At 39.4% G+C, this 14589-nt stretch overlaps 1 protein-coding gene across 1 annotated transcript; it reads right to left on the bottom strand.

Moving 5' to 3' along the window:
- Positions 1-386: 386 nt before the first annotated feature.
- LOC139687038 (endocuticle structural glycoprotein SgAbd-2-like) lies at positions 387-11141 on the bottom strand. The gene is made up of 2 exons (XM_071584142.1): positions 10990-11141; positions 387-1118 (listed from the first exon to the last, which is right to left on the bottom strand). Exons 1-2 carry the CDS (start codon positions 10999-11001, stop codon positions 471-473), a joined length of 660 nt encoding a protein of 219 aa, XP_071440243.1. The 5' UTR covers positions 11002-11141; the 3' UTR covers positions 387-470.
- Positions 11142-14589: the final 3448 nt, after the last annotated feature.

Genomic DNA, 14589 nt, shown 5'->3' with positions numbered 1-14589 from the left:
TCTCTTTACGCATTGGGCAGTGAACAACTTGAGAGTATTTTTCCAGTTCCCGACACAATCCTACGCCTGAGAAATTGAGGGAATCCGAAAGAGAGGAGGGTCTGAGGAGGATTAGAGGGGAGAAAAGTTATATAACTTCTCTCTTCATCTTCATTCACTTCTCCAATTATTGACCGCCGAAGTGTGATGACTGGAACATTTGAGGTCAAAGCAATGACCTTGCCTAGTTTCGTCGCTGATTAGAGACTTGAAATCCCAATTGTTGTCTTCAATTCCATCACGTACGTTACTGAGCGTAAAGTTTATTAGAAACCACATTAGCGTTCGGCAAGGTTCACGAAATGTCTCGACCAGGCTTGAAATAAATATTTTCACAGCTGTGGGCTTTTATATTTTTATTTGAAACCTTTGATTGATTTAGGTAATGATTTACATTAAAATTTGGAAAAAATAAAGGGAATACATAAGGCCTAGCTCTTGTTAAAAGTGTAGCTGAAGCCGTCAGGGGTCCTGTTCAAGTTGAGTTTTCCGGGCGGGAAGAAACGGTGAGGTGAAGGGGTCGTGCTGTAAGAGTTGTACTGTGGGTTGTATTGGTTGTTGGGCTGCCTGTACGGTGCCGGAGTGGGCCTGTACTGCTGGGGAGGGGGGTTATACTGTTGGGGAGGTGGGTTGTATTGCTGGGGAGGAGGGTTGTACTGCTGGGGAGGGGGGTTGTACTGCTGTGGGGGAGGGTTGTACTGCTGGGGAGGGGGGTTGTACTGGTTGGCGTCGGGCGAGTTGTACTGCGGCAGCGGCGTGTAGCCCGGGGTCGGGGCTACCGGCACTGGGGCCTGGGGTATGTGGTCCCCGGTGGCCATGAAGCCATTCTTCCCGGCAGTGTACTGAACCGTTCGGCGCTGCCCGTCGGGGCCCACGTAGCTGTACTGTCCTCGGCGGTTCCCTTCTCCGTCAGACTCCTCCTTGAACTCCACGCCGTCCTCCTGCACGTATGCAGCCCCAAAGGTGCCGTCACCACTCAGGTAGCGCGCCTCGCTCAAGATGGCGGCCTCGCGGGGGTTCTGAGGGTTCCTGAACTGACCAAGTGAGGACGTCACCGCCAACGCGGCTGTGATCAGCAACTGGAAGGGAGAGGGTGAGTCACATCTTAATGGATGCGGCTGGACGAAGCACGCGGAAATGAAGCAAATGCCCACCGGCGATATATGCATAGTGTGAACTATGTATATGTATTTGTCTTCCTGCCACCATATGAATGCCTCACACGCACAAGTTTGGGTGTGAGTTTGCGGAAGGGCAACATTCAGAGATGCGATTTATTAATAAATTTATATTTATTATTTAAATATATTTACTTTAATTCAATATATAATTATTTAATATTTTATATTTATTACAATTTAGCTACATCAAACTGTGTCAAGTTGAATATTGCTAAAAAGTTATATTCACAGTCCTATCGGAAAATAAATATTTAGGCTACTGATAATTGTATGCAATTCATGTGTAGTTGCTGCAGTGTTTAAATAATTATAATTTATCATCAAGTCTCAGTTTTCCTAATCCAATGTCCTTCTGGTGCAAAAGTACTTTCCGTTGAATCATGGCAGTTATTAACGGGGCGGGCTGCCCGGCGATGAAGTTTCTCGATGACGAGCGTTGAACTCTTTTCAACCTGATCCAGTATAGTGAGTAAATAATCCTCCTACTTAAGATAAATTCAAAAACATAATGAAGCCAAAAATATCAGTACATCAACTCAGTTTAATATTTACATTTATTCTTTCTACCATAACCTTCATCAAGCGCTAATTAGCTTGGCCAAAAGATGGTACAGTTCATTCGCTATTGACGGTCTTCCGGCTGAAATCGGTTCTACCATAAAATTAAAAAATCGTCGAAATCACGAATTTCGTCTTCGTTTTATATTTATGGAGATGTTCCATATATAGGTTTTGATACCTTACACCATTTTCTGTCCAATTACTTTAATAAGCATTTGGTTCTACCTAGCTCTCAATCTCTGTTGCATTGATTACATTTTGATAACGAAGTGCCTAGAAATAATCTTGTTAAATTTTCATTCATTCAATGACGCTAAGGTTTTGGTGTAGTTAAAATAAGCCTATGTTGTTCCCAAGGAGTAGAGCTGTATTGATGGTGTCACATTTTGCTACGCTCGCAAATTTACGTGCATAGAGTTTAATATTAGCACTGAATCGCAGATTGAAGAATGGTGATAACCCTAACAATATATATTCTTGTTTTGGTGAAATTGGTAGATTTTCCCTCTCGTATTCCCTCATCATCTCAGAAGATGCAGCGGTATATCTTAAAGCTACATGAAACAGCCTATGGCAGGAGGTAAAACCACTACTTGAGAGGGTTTTAAGTGATTTATAGTATTTAGCTAATAGCCATTTTATGCTTAACTCCGAAGAATATTTAGCGGGGATTAATTGTCATCCTCTCATCGTTATTTCATCTTATTTAATCCCACTTTCCTATTGACTCATTTTAAATCATGTAATACCAATTATAATTAAACTTTTGCAAATTCATAAATATATAAATAAATACTGTGGATCTTATGAAAAGCCCTTTTATATTTGATGCTCGACAAAAACAATGCGCGGGTGATTTCGTCCTGATGATGTAAAGAATTGTTTGTTTTCAAAAAAAGTTTATCTTTTCAACATAATCGCCTTTAATATTAATGCATTTCATCCAGCGGTGTTCCAGTGCCATTATCCCGTCTCTGTATTGTTCTTCCTGAAGTGATGCAAAATACTCGTTGAGTCAAAACTTCATTGAGTGGGAAAAATGAAAAATATTACTCATTTGGAGTTACTTAAAGTTCTCCTTTCACATTAAACCGCGTTTAACAATGATTTTTGTCAATGTTTCCAGATGAACATGAAAAGGAGAACGGAATAAGCAAATTTTATTTATTAGCCATATTTTAGGGTCCATTCTCATGGTTTTTCCTCATCTATTTTATATACTAACGATTAGATGCAAATTTTTCCTCACGGAAAACTTTATATTTTCCATTTACGTTGTGTTGAAAAACTTATTTTTGTGTTCAAACCGGAGCTGGTTTAATGGAATTTTAGATATTTTCATGCTCAAATACGCCCTGAAATTTAAAATTGTTTATCTCTAGTGAAAGTCCTCAGCAGAAATTGTATCGGTCGGTCAGTATAAAACATATTTATTGAAAATAATTTACAATATAGTTATTGTTTTAAAGTGCAAATGTTTTATGCAAATTCTATTGAAAGTACTCCTTTAATATATTGATCAGCAATAAGTGTTCTGCTATTCTCTAATGTCTAGTGTTTAAAGAATCTAAGTAAGCCTATTTATTCCGTATATTTCTGTGGTATTTTTATTTATTAATACTATTATGTATATGTGAGCAGTAAGCGAAGCAGGATTCCGTGGAAAAGTGTGGAAGAGCAATCGAATGGGGACATTTAAATTTCCTCTCTGCTATCAACTGACGAGCGAGTGTCAGCTGCAACAATTATTAGATTTAATTAATTTTAAAATGTCGATAAAATCATGGGAAATTCGATTTTGAAAAAAGATTTTTTTCCGATTGTTCGCCTGAGGCATAAAAACATGAATGGGAATAAAAAGCTTTCTTTTTTTAACTGCATTTTACTTTTAGTCTCATGGTCATAGCTCGGTTATTTTCAAAACTTCAACAATTTATTGAGAACTATTTTTTATCCCTTTACCTTCTATTAAAACACATAATCCTTTCCAATCTCGAAAGCGTGGAATTATAGATTGTTTTCATATTTAATAGAACCGTATGAATGAGATCGCCCTCTGAAAATTCACCTGAATCATAGTAGTCAATACCTTCTCAAGGTCTCCTTTATAGTTTATATCTATCGATATAAACTTTTTATTTTATATCATTACACTTTGCATAGTGTTTGTAGTTAAGCGGTATAAGATAAACTTTCGCGAGCTGATTCGCCCACTCGCTGATATAGCTGATTACTTTGGAGACAAATATAGAGAAAATGGATCAGAAAGGCCCTTCAGTATTTTTATTCTTTATAATGGCTGTTTCAATCAGTACTACGTTACTTTTAATTCACTATATTCGGATTATGCCGCCTATGACATGATTGATTAGTAATTAATGAATAAGTCTGAAGACTTTGGGAGGAGTTTATCGGCTTTTGAATGAACAAAAACTGATTTTAACAGTTGATACTAATTGATGCTAAAAATTTATTTTTAATTTTCGATTATGTACACTACACTCATTTATTATTATTATAAAAAATATGAGGTTCACTCTTTTCGTCATATACAACCGCTACTCTCCCCTCAAGTCCATCAATTACGTTATATCTCTTCTGAGTCATTTATTCATGTTTCAATAAAGAAAGTCACCAAAAGCGATGTTTTACAAATTTTTCCTTGAGCGCATTCGCCAAGAGTTTAAAACGAATCTAGTGTTGTTCACATTTGTGGGTACCCGGCTATACTCCCGGACGTCCTCTTGCAGTCGGAAGCTTAATTATCACATGGGCAGGATCTGTGAGATTATAACTCTACCCCAAAGATGGTTAACCGGAAAATATGGTTTTCAAAGTATTGCTCAGCTCTTATTACCTCGAATATTTCCATGACAAAAGCGAATTGATTAAGTTGTGAAACGTGAGCAGAGTGATTGAATATTTATTTGAATTGAATTTTTCCACATCTAACATTTGGCATCTTTCTATAAACTTGTCTACTTCAGCATAAACGATCTAAGGTCAATTGAAACTTCAGCATGAAAACCTAGGAGAAAGAAACTACGCAAGTCTTATTTGAAATCATCTTCTTGTGCCAAGGTTTGGGGCAGAAAAACATAGGCACCCGTATTTGAAATTAATTTGGCACTCTAAGAATACATTTCCTCCTTTTGAGGCGTAGTGACACTAGTTTATGGTGAGGCATAGTGAAGGTAAGTACGGGTAATGTGCCTCGGTGGGAGGGTTGCCGCATTTGCAGCAATACACATTTCCGTTTTCGCTCTCGAATTGAACGTGGTGCTTTGGTTAATTATCGTGATCACTTGCAGTTATAGCACTTGAGCCGATTTGTCAAGGTAAAAGTAGCCTTACCTAGTAGAAATTACCTTGAACAAAGTGGAGGTTGTCAAAATGTTTTCCGGAAAAACTGTCCGGCGCTTTCATAGCACTAACGATTGTCACTCTCGATTCGGTATTAAAGTTTGTGTCTAATAATTTTAGGGTAAGATTATGGGCTTCTTTATTTGTGTATTTGAGTATTTGGGAATGTATTTCTTCTCAATTGTTAAAAAGTGGTGCAACATATCTTCCTTCCATATCGCGGGAGACCCCGCGGTGATTTACGAGAGAAGTGGCGAATCCAAATGTAAACCTCATTTAACGGTTTATGGGGGCGTGCGCTGTTATATTACAGCTGAAAGTATCAGCAAGTATCGTTGTTAAAATGTTGACGAGAGAGTTGAATGGAGTACACATCTACTCCCACAAACATGACCACATTTCCCCGTCATGCTCGCATGGAGCGCTTTTCAACTTGCCCTCACAACATTACCCATCAGCGTCTTAAGTGCGTCCGCCAAGAAAGAAGTATTTTTTCTGTATGCACGGCTGATGCCCAGCCACCCATGCCCCGCTTAGTAAAATGTGTGGATGTGGATCATTTCAACAGATACAATATCACAATGAGTGATGATCCGTTATTGCATTCAGAATTTTAAAATGAAGCTTGTCACCCGTTGAAAGAACTTTCAAAGCTGCCTTAAAGTGCCTTCGGCCGAGGAGAAAATTAGATGTTATTCGTGGCAAGAATTTCATGGAAAATTCTCAAAAAAAGCTTGAACCTATTTTCCTAAATGAACGTTCAAGCTACGTCTTAACTCATCATTTTGGCGCCTAAATCTCTCAAATCTGGGGAGAACGCCATCTGGAAAGGTGCCCAAACTCGTTTATGGCGCAAATTTAGGCACCTGTCTCGGTTCCCGGATACAAGATACAAGAAGTCTATCCTAAATACGCTATATAGCGACCCCATAATTCCAAGTGCTAGAAGCCTGGCAATTAGCAGAGGAATAAAAGCCATGGCTCTATTATATTATTTGAAGGTCATAAATAACATTATTTTTTCTTTGAGAAGTACCCTCTTTATTACTCTGAGCGCTGAAAAAACGGAGGGCTTCATTAACGTGAGGTGGGAAAAGGCGGAGCTTTTGTCTCGCAAGAGAAATGTGGTATCTTCCGTATGAATGTAGCTTTAAATCATGTAATATTTTTGGTTTATCAAGTTATTGACTACATGTACTTCAAATGTAAGTCATTCTGTTGTTGACTCCTATTCGCGCATATTTTCCCAGGTGGAAGCCTTGTGGTTTTTTCCACGCCTCGTTTTTGTGCTGGTTAAATATTATTTGGTATCTAAACACTAGGGGAAATAATTTTCAAGCGTAAAGCTGTGTTTGGACTTGTACAAAGTCCCTTAGTAATAGTATAACTGTCTACAGTCATGCAACTGGGTAACCCGAAGCCGTATAACAAACCTTGCAAAACAATTCGCGACACATATCGTAAATCCTTTCAACATAGTTGTTTATTCTTTCACACAATTATCTTTAATGATTAAGCGGCTGTCATCGGGAGATCACTGTTGAAATCTCCGATAGCTTGCCTAATTATTTCTGTCGACCGATACCCAACATTGAAATGTCACATAATATAATAGAAACTTTACTGAAAAGTTTTAACCGTAAGAAATCCACCGGCCCCAATCATTATCTCCGGTCTCAATCGTATATTTAAGGAACTAGCGCTGGAAATTGAGCCGTGCCTAGAAATCATTTCTATGAAGTCCCTAATAGATCACAAAATCCCCAGTGGCTGGAACATGGCTATTTTAACAACTTATAACATCGGAGACTGAAAGACGACATTAACTCCGTGGTTTAGTAAGATTTGCCGACGACGCAGTGGTTCACATAGATAGCCGTAGTCTTGAGAACAGAGTAGCTTTAGTGGATAACTTTAATTGAATGTAACGTGGCTGAGTCATTATGTCTTCAGAATCAAACTTCAAAAAATGTGTGATAATGAATTTTTGGAATAGGAGTAGTACCCTGCCTTTTGCATCATAAATACCGAAATAGAAAGAGTGGACTCGATTGAATACTTAGGCGTGACCCTTACTCACGATCTCTTCGGAGTGAAACATAAACCGGGAATATAAAGATAAGCTAGTAAAAAATATGATTTATTTAAACAAGATGAATCACAATACAATCACTAAATATACAAATCAAGATTATTAGTGAAAATTGGTTGGGAATCACTCGCAGGGCGAAGGTTAAATTACAGATGGAATGTCTTGCATGAATTGGAAGCAGGTCTCTTTATCGGTGCTGTTGAAAATGAATTATTAGTTTCACCATATTATGGTAGGAAAAATCATGCCAAAAAGTGAGAGGGATTAAGTGTAAAACAGGTAGATTTAATGTGTCATTTTTTCCTACGAATTATAAGGGATCAGAATATAATCCGAATCTAGAACTGTATCCGATCGCGCTAGGGGGGGAAATCATTTTTCTTTGTTCATTTTAAGAGGCCTAGCATGTTGTCATTGCCTTATATAAGCTTAGTTATTTTCCGTCTTGTCACTAACACTTGCTCTCTTCTAGGTATACATTCAGCAATGTTGAATAATTTGAAACGTGTATAAAAATTAAAATGCATTAAATAATGAGAAATATCTACAAGAATGCGACCGTGATTATTGCATTCTAATGATTGGGTAATTAGTAAGTCACGAGCGAATGGCCACAAAGAGTCTGAAGACTTGAAAAATTATAAGCCTCAGAAACGATGGATTACATGAGAAACTATTGTGCGAATAGCTTCTAAATAGAAGCAATTGAAAATATTTTTTATATTATAGCAAAAATCAAATGGCTAGGAAAGTATGCAAGATGAAATGAATACGTTTTCTGCCATCCAATAAAATCAGGCTATTTTTTGACTAAGATTGCGTGAAGAATATGCATTTCCGTGAGTATGAATTTATGGAATTCCAACCTGACTGCTAGGTGAGCGAAGTTCATGTGGCATTGAAGGCAGCAGCAACTTCTCCGAGGTTGTAGTAGAGCATTAATGGATGTCGAGCGAATTCCCTCCGGCATGCGAAGTTAGAAAGGGGAATCCTTCGGCTTAAGCTATTCCGTATCCTTGATTATTCTCGTGGCCGTACGTTTAGCCGACATTTTTCCTGGCCGTAGATAACTATTAATTACCGTTGTTTTCTCTTACGGCAAGATCTCTTCCAGATAGATTTGACAGGTATAGCAGGCGATTTTTATCTTTCAAGCGAGGAGATTTATATTCACCGATATTCACATCGTTTCATTTATAAATCATGCACTAAGGAAATAGCGAATAGGGGTTCGATGTTGGTGTCCGCAGATATCACTCTGCTGTGACCCCAGGACCCGACGTCGAACTAAGAATGACGGTGCGTTATTTGCGATCTCCATCTTGGAGTGAAATTCGTGGTTTTTCGTGGAAATTTGTTCATCACGAAGGTAAACTGTTTCTTCACACAGCAAAAGAGATAAAGCCCTCGAAGGCAATCACTTGAACTTGGCATGATAACCTTGAATAGCCTTCATGGGTCACTTTTACATCCAAAATACAATTATCTCATTCGTAATAAGGTGAGTTTGTATTTCACTCCCTATATCTCTCTCCTCCCTTACCCATTCCAAAGCTGGGTCTCAGATTTACTTTTCCCAGCCGGAAATGCGTCTGATATCGTTAAAAGTGCGAAATTGAAACAAGTAAAACTTAGCACCTTATTCTTGGGAGGTAATTCTGTGGCGTGAAAAACTTGACTTCAACTTGGTAGGTTAAGTGAAAGTATATTAAGTACAGGAAAGTATTTTCGCAAGTTAATAACTATTAGAAGCATTTTATTCGGATACTTTAATGATTTCTTATCATTTTACGCAATGTGAAAATTGTACGATAGGGTTTTTACGAGCTAATGACCGTTTTCTGCTCCAATCCACATTTATCAATTCCGAAAGCTGCCCTTTGAGACATGCGGCAAGAAATGAGCGGCGTTCTAAATGCGGTACCGCAGCGTTCCCAAGGTTCAGTGGGAGGGGAGGCGGAGAGATCGAGGCGGAGATGGGGGTGGGGGAACACAGGTGGCGGTGGACCAAGGAATAACATGTGAATGGAACTATCTAGATGTATCCCGTCTTTGCTAAGATTTTATGCTCTCTGTTTCACTTTCATTGGCTAAAGAAATAAATGTGTGGTGCATATGAAACCATTACTTTCTGCAGGCTGATCTCTCTCGTTGATCGTTCATGGCCATCGCTCAAACCTTCGTTCTCAATGGCTTTGTGTTCGATGACACCAAGTCAAAAGAGTTCTTATAAATATAAGCATCTTTTGCATTAAACTCTTTGCAGTCATCCGCACTCTTCGAACTCCTATTCAGGTAAACAGTGAAATATCTGCGAATTCTCTTGTAATGGGGGAAGAGCGACAGTAAGTAACGGCAGGTAGGAAATTGTGATTGATCCCAAAGAGATATTCTTACAGTACATAATACAGCTAATGATTGTCATGTGTGTCAAAGTTGAATCCACAGGTAGTTTTGCAAACAGAGTAAAATATGTTTATGAATGTAATTTTTCATTCAGTAAGTGACCACGCTTCTCTCTTGAGCCAGACCCCATGACCTTTCGCATATCACGTGTTCCTTTCCCGTCTATGACAAAAAATATTAAAACCTACCTCTTTTTAAACTAAAGATAGCCTGCAGAGTGGAAAAATTGTTATTGGAGATTCAGTGAGCGATTTTAAGAAATAATATTCATAGAACCGTTTCTCGTTACGAGAGCGTTGCATGTTGCAGCAACAATTTGCATGTATTCTGAATTTTAAAAAAGTTCCTCTATGCTGCACCCTCAAGCAGTAATTTTCCTTTCGATACCACGTGAACCTTAGTACTATTTATACGGGGGCACATAGAGACGTCATTAGCCTTGATAAACACTCAATTGAAAACTATTTAGCTATTTGTATTTCAATGGAAAATATATTTCAGATGACGCGTAACCGATAGGTTAATGTACCGAAAATTTCATATTGGAAATGGGAGTGTAACCTTACATTAAAAACTTTAATCGTAATTAAAACACTGGGGGTGAAAACAACTAGTCCGCGGAGTGATAAGGGTATGCGAGTTTTGGCAACATCATTCCGGAAATAATTTTGTCATTTTGATTACCCTTGGACCTAATGTTTTACAATGACGCAAGCGAAGTTAGTCTAGCATTAGCTTAAACTTGTTCCCATTTCAGTGACACTTGTAGATGAAACTTTTTCTCTATTAGAGCAGATGAAATCATCCGAAGAAACACGAATAATGAGTGAAGATAATCCTATAGATATGGATACATTGTTTTCCACGATACGCATTTAACTTCCGCTATGTACAACGTCATTAACAAGTCCCTACAACCCTTATTTGAAAGCTATTTCTATATTTACACCTGAGTCTGTTATTACCAATCGGCTATCAATCTTCACCTTATTTGAATGCATTTGAATGCTCGTAAACCGGGATCCAGCATCACAAGCAGAATGATGCCAACGGCTGGACGGCGGGACGATACTGAATATATTCCAAAGTGTATTTTATTCTAGATGTGAGATAGCTCGTATAGCCGGTCGATTACGTGGCATTCTCGGACCACGAAATTACGACACCCGAACTACTATTCCTGTCAACAAAGGGCTTACTTCCCTGGGGACCTGTTTTTCTCCACCGTAGTGCAATGCTAAATGGTGTGCCACGAATGAATCCCATTGCAGCACGACCCGGGAGGAGACGAGTCCAGGGCGGGGCGGAGGAGGCGGGAGGGGGTCCCCGGAAGGGATCGGTACTCACCGTGGTGTACATGCTGGATCGGAGGGGCAGGCGAGTGGTAAGAGAGAAGACTGACGCTTGGGCTCGAAGGGTGACCTCCTTTATATGGGGGCGCCGCGGGAGGGGTGGCGGTGGTCACCTTGGAGCTCGCACAACCACTTGCGTAGGAGGGGGTGAGGTCGGGAAAGGGGTTCGCCGAGTGAACGTGGGTGAGAGCGGGAGCGGCTTGTTCTCCCGGCGAGGTCGCCGCCAGCTTCCGCTCCACCCTCCCGCGAGGTTCCGCTCGTATCCTGCGTCCTATTCTTCTCATTTCATCGCCGAAATGCTGCCCCGCAAAAATTCCGCGCCCGAGGTTATGGGGTTTCGCTGACATTCGCTCCTTCCCTTTCTCTCCCCCGCGAAGAATTCCCGTTCTGTCCTGAGGGTCGAGCGACTGTGATGTCAGCATCCCGCTCCACCGTCATATTCCACGCTCGAGCCGGGGAGAAAGTCGGAAAGCACGCATTGACGCCCGGGTGATTCAAGGGATGTGAGCGGATCAAGGTGGACGAAGAGGGCGTGGAGGAAAGGGCGGTGTTTGCCTCGGCGGCGGCGGCCATTTGTGGTGACCATTTGGAAAGGCTCACACCACGCGTTCCGATGCCCAGCGTCGTGGTTCAAGTTCACCCCATTTTGGGCAAGAATTCACACCCCTCGTTGGCTTCCATGATTTTGGATGAGACTCCTTGCGATTTGAAAGAAGCGCCATTCCAAAAAGCTCGTATTTCCATCCATAATATTGCTTTCATTTTTTCGCAGTGCTACGATGACTCTGCACAATGAAAATGCTGGATTGGCAACGAGGAACATATTAAATCTTCTCAGTTATAATTTATTTCCGGCATGGCTCACGATGCATTCCTACTTTTATCTCCACTATGCTGATTTAATAGAAGTAGAAAAACTTTTAACGCAATAGTAGTACCAGTAGATAATTATGCTATATTATGTTTTTCCTAGTTAAATAAGATATAACATCTATTACAATATGATCAATTATTTTATTTATGAATAATCGATACCTCAAGGTAATTTATTGTTTTCTCTGAGGAATGTCCACGGGTATGTCCAGTTAGTTATCACTATTATTTGTTACTAAAGCCTATTTATAGCCTTAATCCAATTTTATAAGCATTATCGAAAAGTATTTATGCTCTTTTACGTGATTCTTTGATTTAAAATGAACTCAGCGACATCCAGACAAATGTTTCTCGATATTCATATGATATATGTTCGGAACTTTATTTAGTTGAAATAGATAATCATTTTTATAATTTTTACGACTGAGCTTGTTTTCATTCCCGACAAATTTAACAGTCAAACTAATTTAAATTCGTAAAAAATATTGGAGATTATATTTACGCTATCTGGAGTATACCAGGGGATAATTATGCTATAATATGTTTTTCCTATTTAAATGAGATATCATATCTATTATAATATGATTAATTATTTTATGTGTAATATTTGATTATATATTATCTTATTTATATAAATATGTAATGCGCATATCTGATTAAGGTATTAATACATTAAACTAATCAAATCTTCTAAAATATTCTATTTTACGGGAGTCCTCAGGCTCAAACTTTAATAGCACCTCAGCGAATGTTTAAATAAAGTAGTTATGTTCATGGAAAAACTAAGGGCATGAGCTTTAGGGTCGTCGCAATCGGATGGAAAACGCCAGTTGCATCTATGTTCCTACAAATAGCAGAGTTAAACTGCTCTTGGAGCATTAAAAATTCCTGTCTGAGACGGGAAAATGAGTAAGCCAACCAAGCCAATGGGTTCATGTATACTAAGGAGCGAAATTTCTCTTTTTTAAATCAATATATCTTGTTTGGAAGTTTCAGATGAAGAGAACGAAAAAGGTTCATTCTATTAGAAAATCTAGTATAAACTTCTACATTGCTTAGTACCAACTTATTAAACAAGTTATCCAACTTTTTCTCATCAATGTGAGAAGTTAACAAATCAAATTCGACGGGAGTTGCCACGTTTTGAGCTGCCAAATTATCTTTTCTACAATTCAATCGTTAGTTGAGTGCGAGAAAGTTTGCACCAGCGGAATTCTGCATTGCTCCAGGAATGTTGTAAAATTAAAATCTACGACGGGTCCTCTCGGATTAGTGGCATCATTTTAAATTCTTCTTACCGCTTAATTGTCGCTCAATCAGCAAAAACCCTGCTGGAAGTTTTGGCTACGCGCATACTGTCCAAGAGGCTTTTATTCTCAATCTCTCGCTTTCACACTCTCCCGGAATTCACCAACTGCTGCATTATTTCATAAATCAGTATCCCTCAGTTCCTCTTTGATAAATTATTCCTGAGACCTCTACATGCTCCATCATGTACTCTATCGATTCCCAATCTTTCCTATGGAACATTCCCGTGTAACGCAAACCCTGGCACAAAATGATGTCGATGGAAGATTAATTTCCATTAATCTACACAACTGCCATGTGTGAAAGGAAAATTGATGATGCGTATGCTTTCAAATTAAATTTATTAATAATTGCCAAAAAGAATTCAAAATCGTAGTAACAAGTGGAATACTTGTCAGAGGATGCAGGGTTGGGCCTTCGTTCCCGCCCTGAAGATGCTGGATGCATGCAAATAGACTGTGGCTCGATGAAAATCATTTTTTGTCGCCACAATTTGCAGTGTGCCCACAGTACGCGCACATGGAGCCCCCGTGGATGCTCGTTAAAAGATGCAAGCCCAACCTAAGTGAACCCCTAAAGAATCCCCATGCAGAACTATTTCTCAGGAAATACATGGTTTGTATAAAAATGAACGGGAAAAGTTTCGGAAAAATATAGTAGATGGTGTTCTAGCACTGGGATGGATGCTGTGATGGATCTCCTGAATAGTGACCACTGCACGTCGCTTGGCATGGAAAGCGGAGCTGGATCGCGTGAAGATTGGAATTATGAACGAGCCCACCTTTCCCCTCACCATGATCCTAAGCGCTCTCAATGCTCCTCCCCCTTCTGGCAAGTCCCTTCCCTGACCTTCCCAAATGGAGAGAGAGAGAGCATTGTTATTGCCGAGGAGCGAAACAGTTAAGTGGGCAGGCTTTCTGGCGAGTGTGGTTGCCTAGGGTGGTACGATGGGGGGTGGAGTGCCAAGGGGGTGTGGTATGGACTCGACTCTCTTTTTGGTTGGTGGGTGACCTTTGGGACACAGACCGTCATTGGGCGGGGGGGGGGGAGAAGCTCTGTAATGATGAATGAGGAGCCGCCCGGTAGAAGATCCATCCATATACCATCACAGGAAATGTATTTGGATTCTTAGATTAATATATTGTATCTAATTCATCCACTAGTTATAATCCTGTGAGGTAAAAAAATAGATGTATGAGATAATAAAAATTAAATTAATTAGCTTTCAGAAGAACGTATTTTAAGAGCACAAGATAAAGAGTAGCTGTACGAGTTTATGCTTAATTTTATACATTACATTGTTATGGATATAGTACATAATTTTGTATTATAAAAATTAGCTATATTCAGGGGCCAAAAGAATTTTCAAGGCAAAATATATTCGCTTATATGAGAGCTACATTAATAGTTATAT

Source organism: Hetaerina americana, unplaced genomic scaffold (assembly GCF_022747635.1).
Source record: "Hetaerina americana unplaced genomic scaffold, ioHetAmer1.1.p SCAF_16, whole genome shotgun sequence".
NCBI classification, from domain to species: domain Eukaryota; kingdom Metazoa; phylum Arthropoda; class Insecta; order Odonata; family Calopterygidae; genus Hetaerina; species Hetaerina americana.
Note: the sequence above shows the minus strand (reverse complement) of the source record. Positions and strands in the feature narration are given on the sequence as shown.